This window comes from Callorhinchus milii, unplaced genomic scaffold (assembly GCF_018977255.1).
Source record: "Callorhinchus milii isolate IMCB2004 unplaced genomic scaffold, IMCB_Cmil_1.0 Scaffold2, whole genome shotgun sequence".
Taxonomy (NCBI): domain Eukaryota; kingdom Metazoa; phylum Chordata; class Chondrichthyes; order Chimaeriformes; family Callorhinchidae; genus Callorhinchus; species Callorhinchus milii.
The window spans coordinates 67072737-67087335 of NW_024704743.1; the positions used below are offsets into that span (position 1 = coordinate 67072737).

The 14599-nt window shown below is 41.3% G+C and overlaps 1 protein-coding gene across 1 annotated transcript in view; it reads right to left on the minus strand.

Moving 5' to 3' along the window:
• Positions 1–14599, minus strand: part of cul1b (cullin 1b) — a 64699-nt gene that overhangs the window by 20435 nt on the left and 29665 nt on the right. Inside the window, exons 3-8 of the mRNA XM_007906316.1 lie at positions 12109–12283; positions 10221–10388; positions 8733–8783; positions 7879–7969; positions 7593–7756; positions 763–925 (exon numbers count right to left, since the gene is read on the minus strand). Of these exons, the coding sequence (XP_007904507.1) occupies positions 763–925; positions 7593–7756; positions 7879–7969; positions 8733–8783; positions 10221–10388; positions 12109–12283 (812 nt within the window). The remainder of the gene's footprint in view (positions 1–762; positions 926–7592; positions 7757–7878; positions 7970–8732; positions 8784–10220; positions 10389–12108; positions 12284–14599) is intronic.

Genomic DNA, 14599 nt, shown 5'->3' on the forward strand with positions numbered 1-14599 from the left:
GAGGAAACTTGCCCAATGTTTTGCCGTGCCCGGGAATCAAACCCAGGTCCACTCCCTTGCGAGGCAAGTGTTCTAAACCCCAATCTGTAGGACTCCACAATTATAAACCTAAATTGCACGGGTCCAGTTGCCAGTCTACTGTCTAACTATCAGTCAGTGTACTGGAATAAGGGTTAAAAATATTTTTTGAATAGTTATATGATCTGAACATGATTATACATCTGAACAAGATGCTAATCAGATGTGAGATCAGATCAGATGTGATTAGCATCTCAACTTTTGGCCTGACAAAAAGTCGATGGACATGAATGGCTCACTAGGCTGATCGATTTGCAAGTTTTCAGCTCATACATTGATGCTAAAAATAGTTTTCCCAGTATCATAACTCTCCAGATAAACAGGCCCATTAGCTTCATGGCTGTTTGTGGGATGCTGATGCGTACAAAATGGCTGTTTGTCGACGAAGAAGTCACTGTAATTACTGTAAACTCCTTGACAACATTATAAAAATACAATATCCTTCTTATAATTTGCACTTTCAGATACTAAGAAGTGAGTGAATGAAAGGAACAGAAATCCCAATACTGCTGCAAGATATAGTTTGTGGAGGTATATTCTCAGTTTGCATATTAAGGTACATCTTCCTACTGGCACATCTACAACAGGACAGGACACACAAAAAACGAAAGCTATTTGTCGATGCCTTGAACAGCACATAATTTACCAAAATACAAGTCTGGAACAAATATAAAGATGACACACCTTCATTTTTATCTGCATCTAATAAATTCTGGAACTCTGTGTGAAAAATCTCTAGATGTTTTTCAATAAGTACTTGTTCACATTTTCGAGCCAGTTCATCTTGTGTACTTTCATGAAGATATACTTGTACTCGTCGTTGTTCTTCCAGCAGCCGAGCCTCAGCCTGAGAACGAAGGTTACAGTTACTCTTAGGAATAGTGCAAACTACAACCATCTTTAATATACAGTCAATTAACTTCACAGTATATGCTGTGAAGCGCTTTGAGACATCTCGAAGACGGGATAAGGCGCTGTATCAAATGCACGTATTATTATATTTTCAACTGTCGCAATACATGTCGTTGAAAGTATAAGGCAGTTATATTACTTTAAACATTACCCAGCATATCCTTTAAAGTGATTATAGATGTGTATGTATATGTGTGCACATGTAGGGAAGGTAGGATCCAGGCTCAGCTAGAAACACTTAAGGTCCAGTCTTACACACAACAATGGTGAGATATAGGAAAGGGGCTGCCAGTACCTGTAGGCCTGTTGTCCAGCACCAGTTACTACTTTCTGAAGAAAGAAAACTAGAAATAGATTGTCTTTCATCCAAACCCACATTTACAGAATTATGTTCCATGCACTGGCTTTATAATAACCCTTGCATTTGAAATAGCCCCTTATCATGGCCTTGCCCCTCCTACCTCTCTGACTTGTAAACCCCAATCAACCTGTCCGCTCCCTCCGTTCAGCAGGCTCCGACCTGTTCCATATCTCCCCCCCGACCCACCCTACCATCTTTCAGCCTCTCTGCCCCCACTCTTTGGAACTCCATCCCAATCCCTTTGCCTTGCTCCCTCTCTTGCCCCCTTCAAGGCACGACTCAAGACCCTCCTTTGCGACGCTGCCTTCAGCTGCCCTCCTACCTCTCTGCCTTCCCTCATCCCAACCCTGCCACCCCACGCTAGGATCCTGATCCCCAACTGTTCAGCGGCTTAGGACATCCTCCTGACGTGAAAAGCGCTTTACAAATGCAATTTTGTTGTTTTTATCACAACTTCGAGACATCTCAAAGCGCTTCACGAAAGATACTGTAAAGTGAATTGACTGTATATTTTGTGAGCGAAATGTGGCAGCCAATTGCGCACAGCAGTGTTCCACAAACAGTCATGGATTGAGTGACCAAATTTTTATTATTTCAATTTTTTTAAAGGGATTATTATCCCCGGAAAAGTGATCTGCCAATCGACTAACAACTGGCTTCCTAATTACTGCTAGGTAAACAGAAGCGTGTGGAGTAAGCAAATTTGCCAAACGTTTCGCCCTGCCCGGGAATCGAACCCAGGTCCTCCTGTTTACGAGGCGAGTGCTCTAACCACTAAGCTACAGGACTCCACAGCTTTAATTTGATGTCTGTTCTATAGGGAGGGAAATTAATGCATATCCAATAGTGCTGTAAGTTTTTTTTTAAAAATGCAACATAGCAATATAGGTACCTTTTCACAGTTGCTGACATTCTCATTAAGCTGATGTACATTCTCAAGCAGCACTTCATTGGTATCTTCATAGGAAATACCAAGCCCAAAGTTTGGCCACGTGATCAGGCCAGATGTCAACCATCTCAAGCAAACAGATGTTCTATCCCCCAAAAGAATCAGACCTCACCTGGGTTAAGGCTCAGCAGATTATACATAGCTTTGCAAAGGGTAATATTCTATAAGGCAGTTAAACACCAGCAGTGGCTCTCAATCCTGATTTAAAAGAAATCATGTAGTGCTTCAGCACAAATCACAGAAAATACTTTCATAGATTGGGAGGGGGGGCAAGAGGAGAATATAGAAACAAATCAGGTAGCTGATAGCAGGAATGCATATGTGATGTATGCTGATGCAAATTAATAGCAAGAATAATAATCATTGCATTTGATATTCCACCTAAAGAGATCAAAAAAATCTCAGAGCTTCACAGGGACATCGCCAGGTGTAGTGACAAGTTGCTGGCAAACTTGGCAACCAATTTGTGCACAACAAGATCCCATAAACTGCCATGAAGTGAAGTGGTCAATTTATCTCGGCCAGGAGAGACAGGAAACTCTGCTTGTTATCAACAGCAAGCCCCTACAATTGCCCTGTGATAGAAGGTTTCCATACTCAAATCAAAAGTCAAAAGCCATGCTACCAGCGAATTTGGAAGATATGTCTAAAGAATCCAGCACCAGCAAACAAATTAAATAAAATCCTTTTTTAACTGAACACAGGCAAAAAGGTTTTACATTTCATTGTATGCTCCTGTTCAGGTTACATTGTTATGTGTTTTATTTAAGTTCCCTTCCTTTACTATTTTTGTTGCAATTTCCTGTTTGAAACTACCAGTCAACAACTCTTTGATCATCAGATTTAAATAACTTTCATGTCACGTGCAATTAAAACTGGAGAATTCAAACAAACTATGCAATCCAAAGCTTTCGAAAGAGCCATAACCGACAACTAAAGGCTCACCAGCCAGAAAACTACCAATACCAGGAATCAAGAGACAAACGAGGAAGATTATGTATTATATAACAGCAATAAGGGGTAGATCATACCTGACCTACCGTAGATTCCTTTTTGAGATGACATTGCAATTTATGGGAAGTCATGGCTGATCATTAGCAAATGAACTTCAACGAAGAAAACAAAAAGCAAGATTTTGACCTTGACCAACTAGTGACTATCCTCCTTTGGTGGGAAAGAGGTAGGGTAAGCAGGGTATCCTGGGAACTGAATCAGCTCCAAGGTGACACGTTTGGCAACGCAATGTCAGAATTGAGACAAACATCGGTGGCGCTCTCAGGAGTAGTTTCTGAGTCAGGCAGATCTGCAGTATTCCAGGGCACCACTGATGACAACACAGCACAACCTGGCTCTTCGGCAGGACTTAGAAGGGCAGACCAGTCACTAGGGGCAGGGACTCTTCCCTGTTGACCCTGACAAACCACAGCCTTGATGGGTAGGGTGGTCCTAGGTGGACAAGGAGCAGGAAGGCTTGCCAGACAGTGTTTTCAATGGCAAGCAAGTGGTTTTAGCTAGTTAAGACTCCAGACATACCCCAACACACATTCTGAGGTCCCCAAGCCTGGGCTCTTACCACCCTATGCTTTATATTTTCTGGAATTAGGTAAGCATGATGCGTCTCTCCAGGGAGAGTCCCCATTCCATTCCGATAAATATCTCTGGAATTTCCAATTATAGCTGGGATGCAAGGAGCTCTCAGTCTGGATGATAATAATAATAATCCTTTCATTTGATATAGCACTTTTCATGTCTTCTCGACGTCTCAAAGCGCTTCACAGAATAGACTGTGAAGTGAACTGACCGTATATTTGTGGGCGAAATGCGGCAGCAAATTGCACACAGGAGTGTCCCACAAACAGTCGTTGATTGAAAATGACCAATTTATTATTGTTTTATTTTGGAGGGATTATCATTAGGTGAGTGGAGTAAGGAAACTCGCCCAAGGTTTCACCGGGCCTGGAATTGAACCCAGGTGTCTCGCTTCCAAGGCGAGTGCTCTAACCACTGAGCTGCAGGACTCCACGGATTGGATACTCTTAAGCATGGTGATGAGTTTCTGCATGTCTCAAACCTTTCTGACCCTCAAAAAAGCACAATACTACATATTGGAAGTAAAAATAAGAGGCATGTGTACTACATGGCAGGATAAGGCAAAGAGGAAACTGAAACCTAGAGATACCCGTCACCCATCCCATTCAAACAAAGTGAAGCAGGAATTAACAAAGCAAACAGGACAAATAAAGCAATCAGTTGATTTCTCTGGGAGTTCTGTGAATAGTTCCAGTCATTGAAATACAAGACACAAACAAAAACAGGAGTCGCTGGGAAAACTCAGCAGGTCAGGCAGCATCTATGAAGAAAGGAAAGTGAATCAACGTTTCGGATCCATGACCCTTCGTCAGAACTGGGACACGTTGGGAGAGAGAGGTTTTAAGGGCTAACAGAGCGGGGGGAAGGCAGGGCAAGAAAGACAAAGAAGAAAATGGGGGTAGAGGACAAGGGATGATGGGTTAAAGAGGTGTTAATAATGCAAAGCAAAGTGGGGGAGGGAGGGGGAGGGAATTGCAGCAAAATATTTAGACCAGAGAGAGAAAAGGTGTGTCTAGGATTCAGATGATGTGGTAATGGTCACAGGAGAGGAGAAGCTGTTATGGTCTGAAATTGTTGAAATCAATATTAGGCCAGAGGGCTGTAAGGTCTCCAGCAGATAAATGAGGTGCTGTTCCTCGAGCTTGCGCTGTGGCTCATTGGAACAGTGTAGGAGACCGTGAATGGAGAGATCAGAGCGCGAGTGGGAGGAAGAGTTGAAATGGCAAGAAACCAGAAACTTAGGGTTGTGCTTGTGGACAGAACGAAGGTGTTCAGCAAATTGGTCACCCAATCTGCGTTTGGTCTACCCAATGTAGAGGAGACCACATTGTGAGCAGTGAATGCAGAAAACTAAATTGATGGTAGTACATGGAAATCGCTGTCTCACTTGAAATCTGTGTTTGGGGCCCTGGACAGTGGGAGGCGGTGAAAGGGAAGGTGCCGGGGTCAGGAGAAGAACTATTGTTGGTGATTGAGGAACGAACCAGAGAGTCACGGAGGGAACAGTCCCTTCGGAATGTTAAGAGGGGAGGGGAAGATATGTTTAGTGGTTGGATCACGCTGGAGGTACCGGAAATGGCAGAAAATTATTTGTTGGATGTTGAGACTGGTGGGGTGGAAGGTGAAGCGGCCCCATCACAGTCATCAATGTATCTGAGGAACAGGTCAGGGAGTGGATCTGAGTAGGCCCAGAGCAAAGAGTGTTCCAGGTGGCCAACAAACAGGCAGGCGTAGTGGTTCCCATAGTGACACTGTTTACTTGGAGGAAGTGGTTGGAGTTGAAGGTGAAATTGTTTAATGTCAGAACAAGTTCAGCCAGGCGGAGGAGGGTGGTGGTGGATGGAGACTGGTTAGGCCGCAGTTCGAAGTGGAAGCGGACGGCCTACAGGCTGTCCTTTTGGGGGCTGGAGGTGTAGAGGGACTGAACGTCCATTGTGAATAGGAGACGGTCAGGGCTGGGGAACTGGAAATTGTTGAAGTGGCGGAGGGCGTCAGAAGAGTCACGGATGTAGGTTGGTAGGGCCTCGACAAGAAATACAAATGGCCGGCTCGGTCTAACCCAGCACAGAGGAAAGCAAACAGGGTAATCCCAAATGTTTGATAAACTCTAAATAATTATATAAACTCTTCTGTCTCAGAGGAACCTTATAGAGATGTTTAATGGGATAAATAAAGTAAACTCAAGAATACTTGCAGATATGTCTTATATATAAGAGTTGATGACAGGAGAGGTTCAGGATTGTGAAGGGCAAGCTTAGCACAGACAACAGGAGACATTTCTTTATACAGATAGTAATCAACAGCTGGACTGATTACCAAACGAATGATGCTTCAATGTGGCGATCATACATTTAGTGTGTTGATTTTTCACAAGGACCTAAGAATTCATTATTTACCACTAGCTATTTGTCCTCATTTTCAAATCCCTTTGGATCCCTAGAGATTTTAAACTTCCTCTCTGAATATCCTCTTTGTGCAATATTGGAAGAGTTTGGGGAATTTGTTTTGCATCTGCCACTAAACTGCTTTCCAGATCGCTCTTCTGGCAAACTCTGAAGCAAAAAGCAGCTTATATGATCAGCTTGATAGAAGTTGGAGAAAGGTTGTATGTAACTGGCTGCATATGATAAGTCAAGATAGTGGCTTGCTATGCAAGACAGCTTTCGATCACAGGACAAATCACAACAACTACCTCACCACAATAATATGAAAAAAAAGCACCCATGACACAGCTCAGGTTTCTTCTTCTGCAGTTAGTGGCAGTCTTGTGCCAGATCATAAAACTGAAGTTCAAATAATTTATTTTGCCTCCATATTGCAAACAGTTTCCATGTAATGTCCACGGAAAAAAAAAATGAAGGTTTAATCGACAGGCAGTCAATAATGGTTTCACAAAGAAGGCTGGCACAAATAGCGTGAACACACAATCTACTTTGAGATGTATTGGGCTATATTTATCCAACTGGTATTGCAAGACTGTTATACACTACAGTTGGGGCTAAATCCAATCAGCTGTAGCACATTTGTTCAAAATATCTTGCAGAAGAGCAAGAACATAGGAAACAATCAATTCTGCCATTAAATTAGAATTCACTCTTTTGTACAGCATTCATTAGTGTGTTCACTACTATAATATAATAATACTTGCATTTGATATAGCTCCTTATCACATCTTTTCTATTATGCCACCACTCCCTTAAATGCTGGGAATCTCAAATTGCATACTGTAAATGTGCCTTACTATAATAATACTTGCATTCGATATAGTGCCTTATCACATCATTGAGATGTCTCAAAGCACTTTACAGAATATACTATAAAGTGCAGTGACTATGTATTTTGTGGGTGCAACGCAGCAGCCAATTGTGCACAGCAGTATCCCACAAACAGTGATAAAGCGAGTGTCCAAATTATTATTGTTATTTATTTGTAAGGGATTATTACCCCTTGGAAAGCAATTCGGCAAATATTAGAGGAAAATGAAAGGAATTTCAATCAGATAAAAAATTGCAAGAATGCCCATAAACCTACCCTTTGATCTTAAAATTACATGTGCTTCCAATGTGAGATTTAAGAATATTGAATGCAAATTTCCTACCGCAAGGCCTGCAAATCGGATGTTGTAATTAGTGGAACAAGCTTGAGTTTCAAAAATTGCAGATTAGACTCAACTCTCCACTTTTCTGCTCTGCAGTTATTTACCTTCTTCATGTACTCTGTTACAGGGTTTTGTTGCAGAAATTCTGTGCTTTCCCTCGTGTAAAACCGCTCGGTGTCAGCCAAAAATTGAGACTCAAATGATTCTTTATACACAGTTAATGTAGGTCCCTTTGCAAAAGCATCATCTTCATTCAATCCAAGTTCCACTGTGAATATAGAAAGGATAAATTTAATTTTAACCTGTTTTTGTATAAAAATGTTGCTCTGACACATTTTAGAAGAAATATAAAGTAGAATAATTTAAGCATAAGAACTTAGATAAAATTACCATAAGACTGAACCACGCCACTGATCAGCCTGGTGTTGATCGTTTCCCCATTTCTCTCCTTTTCAATGAGCTTCAGCACTGCATTTGTAACCTTAAGAAAAGTAAATACAAAAATAGCTTAATTATGAAATTCAAACTTTACTGCTTTTTTTGTGCATAATTTTATCCTCTTCAAAAGTAACTTTGTACCCAACTTCTCATCATCTTTGCATCCAAATCCCTCCGGGGGGGGGGTAGAGAAAAAAATCTTCAGCCATTTCGCTCCAGCTCGCTCGAACTTCATCCGAGTCCGTCTAACTCGCCTCTCCCTCTCCATTTTTAAAGCCTGCCTTAAGACTTCCCACTTTGACAATACTTCAATACTTTTGGTCATTCCCCCCCCCCCCCCCCCCCTCGCCCCCATAACAACACTGGCTCAGATGCCCAACCAACCCTGTTTGTCCACCACATTAATATTTCCACCAGATAATTCTCACGAACAAACATCCTGACTGTCTAAAAATAATCCTCATCAGCCTGGAAGGACTTTGAGGGAGGGAACTGTAATGTCCAACCCCGGCTGGAATCAACACATTGAACAGAGACTGGGATTGAGTATGGGCACTTCCTCATCTCTGTGACTCAGCACCACACCATGTGATTTACCCACTGAGCCACACATGATTCAAAGAGCAGGAGCATGAACAGAATGGATTTGATGGCTGTCCATCAATGAACATATTCATAAACACACAATTTAAAATTAATTAGTCCAATACAATATAATGATCCCACATGAGCCTAACAAAACAATGGCATTTGACACTTTATAATCCATTCCTTATATTAAAAAAAAGTCACAGTAAAAGACTTACCTGTTTATTTAAAGGTCTAAACAAACAATCCCGCCATGTCACCAGAGCAAGCTGAAAAGATGAAAAAAAGATTTAAAGCAACAATCTGCAATCTAATGGGCTTTCAAACAGTCACTATTTGTACAAAGTATAACCTAGAGACACTGCAATTGTTTTTCTGGGTTACAATCCTTGGCAGAATTTACTCCCTTTTCTAATTGTTCCTGAATTAAATAAGAGAAACCCCTCTTTCATTTGTTTTCAATGTGTAGGAATAGATTTTAAAAAAAGCAAAGTAGTAGTATACCTGCTGAAATAAAATCTAGATTTTGTATTAGTTTAATAAAAAAAAACTTGCATTTGATATACCACAATTTCATGCTGAAACACCTAAGCGATTGATACAATTAAGTCACTTTTTCTTAAACACGTGCAGATTCTGTGCCAGGAAAGTCTCAGTAACACAAAGTGATGCACGGAGAAGCTTTTTACAAGCCTGCTCTGTTGTGTCAATATATTATTGTACCTATTTTATATTATCAAATCCAATTTATATTATCAAACCTAATTTAGCTTACAATCTTGATAGTCACATGCACTTTCCAGCTATCGGATTATCCTTTTCAAGATACACCTTCCAGGGACACATCCCAATGACAAAATCTGACTCACACTCTCAGGAAGTCCATCTCAGAGTCCCTCTGAGTGATGTCCCGTGCAGTTTCCTCACGGGAAGCTCACTCTTTCCCCAGTAAAACTTCCTTTATGTCCTTCATTCCACCCCACTCCCCAGCCTGCCTCTGCGACCTACCTAACTGGCCATTCCTTTCGCAGAGCAAACATCAGCTTGCTTCATGTCCCCCCCACCCAATCTGCCCCACCATCGCCATTTTGCCCCCGCGCTCTGGCGTTCCATTCCTGGAGTCCCTCCTACTCGCACCGCCCCCAAGACACATCAAAACCCAACTCTTTGACCATGCTTTTGGTCATTTTTTCCTCTTCCCATCCCACCTCCCCTCTGCTCCCGCCCCCAGCTCAAGTGCCCAGCCAACAATCTTGAACGCTTTGAGATGTCCCTTCAACATGAAAAAAGGAAAGAAACATAAGCAATATTTTGTGTTTCCCTTCCAGAAACATAACATAAATATCACTAGTTTCATACTGTTTTTTCTCTCTCCCATTCTGCACTGCTGTGCACAATTGGTTGAAACGTTTCTCCCACAAAATATACAGTCAATTCACTTTACAGTATATCCTATGGAACGCTTTGAGACGTCTTGAAGACGTGATAAGACGCTATATCAAATGCAAGGATTATTATTATTAGTTTGTACCTGTTTGATGAGGCAATAGACTTTTATTAAAAATACTTCAATGTTATCAATGCTAGAAATTAACAGTTTGAATATGAACCAAGAAATCGAGTTTTCAGCTCTCTTACAAGGCGCTCTACAAATGTAAATTGTATTGTAGCATAAAAAAATAAAGAAAATGAGAGTGATTTCTCACTGAATATATTTCGTAAATGCCTTTACGCCCTTCATCACATTCACGCCGGACCCAGTGTCGGTTGAGGTAGGCACAGATTCCGTTCAGAACTTTGCTTGAAAACCTGTAATCTTCCCATTGCTGGGTGTAAAATTTTAATACACTCTCATCCATCAAATCTTCGCCATCCTATGGGAGCAGAAACAAGGAAGTATTCTCAATTTTTGTATATTTTTTGGAAGCATCACCCATTAACAATTCAAAGACAGCTATCAATATAAGCAGCTACAGAAAGTGAATAACATTGCAAAGTGAACAGGTTATTATGAACAGATCTCGAATTCAAGATCCTCATCCTCACCTACAAGGCATTCATAGCCTTGTTCCCTCCTACCTCTCCGACCTACTCTCCTCCTACCTACCTGCCCGTACCCTCCGTTCCTCTGGCTCCGGTCTGCTCCACATCCCCCGCCCCAACCGCCCTACCATCGGTGGTCGGGCCTTCAGCCTCTCAGCCTCAAGGCTCTGGAACTCTATCCCCCAGTGCCTTCGCCGCTCCTCCCTTTCCTCCTTCAAGGCTGGTCTCAAGACCTTTCTCTTTGACCGTGCCTTCAGCTCCCCTCTCGACTCTCTACCCCCTCCTCGCTCCCCCCCTTCCCTCCCCTCACCCTGACCATTTCCCCCCTGCTCGGGTCCTGACCCAACTGTACAGCGCCTTGGGACATCCTCCCGATGTGAAAGGCGCTCTATAAATGAACCTTGTTGTTGTTGTTAACTACAATGGCCCGATCGTATGGCTTTGTGCAATTATGAACATTAGTGAACCCATAGAGAAAATGACTAACACAAATTTACTTTAAACTGTACATCTTCCAACTTATTTATGCAGTGACCTAGATTAAAGCGAATTTATGTTTATGCATGCAAAACAGCGTTTAAAATAGGTTAAAGTTTTGGACTGACAGTTTAGGGTGTGTCATACTTCATCACACCTGATGGAATGCACCTTTCAGATGCTCGTCGACTTACTGTGAATTGTGAACTTAAATCATAGAAATTTACAGAACAAGAACCTAGTGTGAAGAATAGAGGATACTACTGGGGTAACTAGCTAATATCATGCAGGCAACTATTACAGAACACATCTTTCAAGGATCCACTTTTTGATATGGATTTGGCTTCCAGTTGAAGTAGACAGTCTTCATTGTTTGCAACTACATTTACCTTAGTTGAACATTTGTTTCCTTTAGTTATGTTTCTCTCACAGAAAGTTTTTCACTTTCAATCTTTCACTGTATTGATTCACAGGTAGGGATGGTGGATATCTACTTTTTTCCCTGATTTTTGTCAAAGGATTATTTTTAATGAATTTCTTATAATTTTACTGATTTTCCCAACAACAATTTTCATATTTGCATTAGATGAACAATTGTAATACTTTATCTACATTTATTTCTGCATAAACGTATTACTCTGTTGATCACTTACAACACGCCCATATCTTTCGGCTATTTCTCCTATCCATGCTCCCTTTAAACCCCACTATGTACTGGATCAAGGTCTCCAACAGTGTTATAATTCTTTTATCCCCTCTCAATTCTTCACCTTTTGACAACGTAGACAAATTAATTTTAGATCATTGAAAATTGACGATGGATTGCGCAAGACCACAAAATAATGACAAATATCAATTTTTTTTGAATCCAGGCAGATTCAGACCATCTCAACTTTGTCACAATTGAAAAAAAAAATTATTGCTGAGCCCATTTGTAAAGTTGGGCTTTCATTAAATAATTAGTTTTTGAATGTCTTGAACATGTGTTGGCATAAAGCAAAGCGACCAGTTTATAGTTACAAAGTACCTGCATGAAACACGGTTCAAAGTTTTGTTTAAAAGAAAGGCTCTTACCTTAAGAAGGTTTGTCAAATAATTTTTCAGAAACTCTTTCAGACGTTTGTAGAGTTCCAGCCCCACAAACTGAGCTCCACCCGGGGTTTGGCCCTTCTGTTTTTTGGCTGCAGCTGTTCCTCCTCCTCGTGCTTGATTGGACTGGTGGACACTGGTACAATAGTTATATACATGACTGCAGTACAAGTTAAGGGCATTACAATAAGAATGTAGCCTCAATATATATATATATATATAAACTCGTGTACAGTGCTTAGGCCATTTAAATGTTACATTATATACATTTAATATTTCAATGAAATAAGTCATAACACAAAGAATTTTGATGTGAGCAGCAAACTACAATTCTGCTTACCAATCATATCCATCAGTAATGCATTAGAGTCGGGGCAATTTTGTAAAGGCAGTGAACCAACAGGTTAAAAGGTTGAATTAGAATAGCTAACAAAGCTCTCTACAAAAGTTGGGAAAGTTGCCTCTTAATAAAGCATACCATTAGCATTCACTCAGTGTATAAAATGGTTGATTATTAATGCGTCATGCAACAATCATCATGTTATAGACTAATTGGTCAAGATACACAAGCTGGTAACAAGCCAATAAATGATAATTAGGTACAAGATCTTTTGAAGCAGGACAGGGTGAAATACTTTAAAAGAAAACACTTGTACTGGAGCACATGTGTATATCCAGATATAATTATGTGTATATAATATATAACAGTATATGCACACACATACAGATCAGGATTTCTCTTCCAAAACTATTTTACTGCAGCACTAGGCCATTTTTGTGACACTGAATAGAGTTCCTGTTGCCCTTATTAATACGTTTCTACAATACAGTACTAAATTAACATAATAAATAATTTAAAGATAAAACATTCAAACCCAACCAGCTATTCAATTAAACTAAGAACAGACTTTAAGTATGCCTACAGAAATGGATAGCAGAGATTGAAAGCAACACCTAACACCTATAATTTGAAAGCAAAAGTAAAGTACAGGCATATTGTCTTTCACGCACCTTGAGATGGGAGTACTTCTAGTCAATGACCCTCCCCAATAAGGCACAGACTCCAATCAATTGCCTGCCATCGACGACGATGGTCTTGAGGTTTGTTTTTGGGTTTATAAGAGGATAATCACAGAAGGATTAATCTTCTAAAGCAAAAACATTTCCAAAGCAACCACCATCATGGTGGAGCTCCTCTGAAAGGTTCACTGCTTAATGTGGAACTGAGCTGCATTGACCAGGAAGGAACCATTTAATTCTTGGGTTGTGCTGACTTAGCTGATTTACATCTGAATAGAATTCAATGTGTTATAATTGGCCTCAATTTCCCTGGGGTTTTCTTTGGGGGGTGAGGGTAGAGAGGAGGGAGGCAGTAAAGCAGAGATTATGTTCTTAGAACTAGTGTGCATAGAGGGCAAAGGCAGGATTAGGCTCACCATGATTGAAGAGCCTCAGGTATTCAGTGTATAGTGAGCACATTTAGCTATTTACATAAAGTAGTGGAAGATGTATGGTGTCCATGGAAGCATACCCCATCTTAAGTCATTGAAGCAGAAAGGAAGGGGGTGACAAATTCCCAGCAGTTTTGAGCACATGGTAATTACAGTAGATAGACCAACATTCTACTTATTCAATTTGGAATTTGTGCACTCATACCATAAAACATTTTAGCTGAAGCAGGGGAGAAGGAGAGAACATTTTAGAATCATGGAATCCTACAGCACAGAAACATGTCATTCACGGCATCAACAACAACAAAATTATGATTGTATAGCAACTTTCATGTTGGGAGGTCGTCCCAAGGCGTTGGACAATCAGCGTTTCAGACCCGAGCTGGGGGTCAGGATCAGGGAGGGTGGAGGGCAGGGTGGGAATGGGGGCAACCGAAGGCATAGTCGAAGGAGAGGGCCTTGAAGGATGCAAGGGAGGTGGTGAGGCTGATGGACTGCGGGCTGGAGTTCCACAGGATGGGAGCAGAGGTGCAGAAGGCCTGCCTGCCAATGGTGGGGTGGGCGAGGTGGGGACATGAAGCTGGAGACCGGAGCCCGCTAAGCAGAGGGAATGGGCAGGTTGGTGGGGGGTTAGGAGGTTGCAGAGATCAAGGCCAAGGAGGGCTTTGAAAGTGAGGACCAGGAACTTGAACTGTATCCTCTGTGTGATCAAAGCTACACTGGTGTTTCATTTGAACTACCTAGTTTGATGAAACTCTCCTGCTCAATCTCCATGTTCTTTTTTATCCGCACCAATGTTTACCTTCAAGTAAAATATCTATTCAGAAGATAGGTTAGGTTCAGTTCAGACAACGAGAAAGCCCTTTGACCCATTTGATCTCATCATTCCAGAATACCCACCCTAGCATCCTCCCATTACAACACCAAGTTATGAAGATCGTATATGGCACACAAAAATAACAGCACTGAGGCCATTCGAATCATGAAACATATTCTGGGGATGGGTGTTCAAGAAGGATGAAATC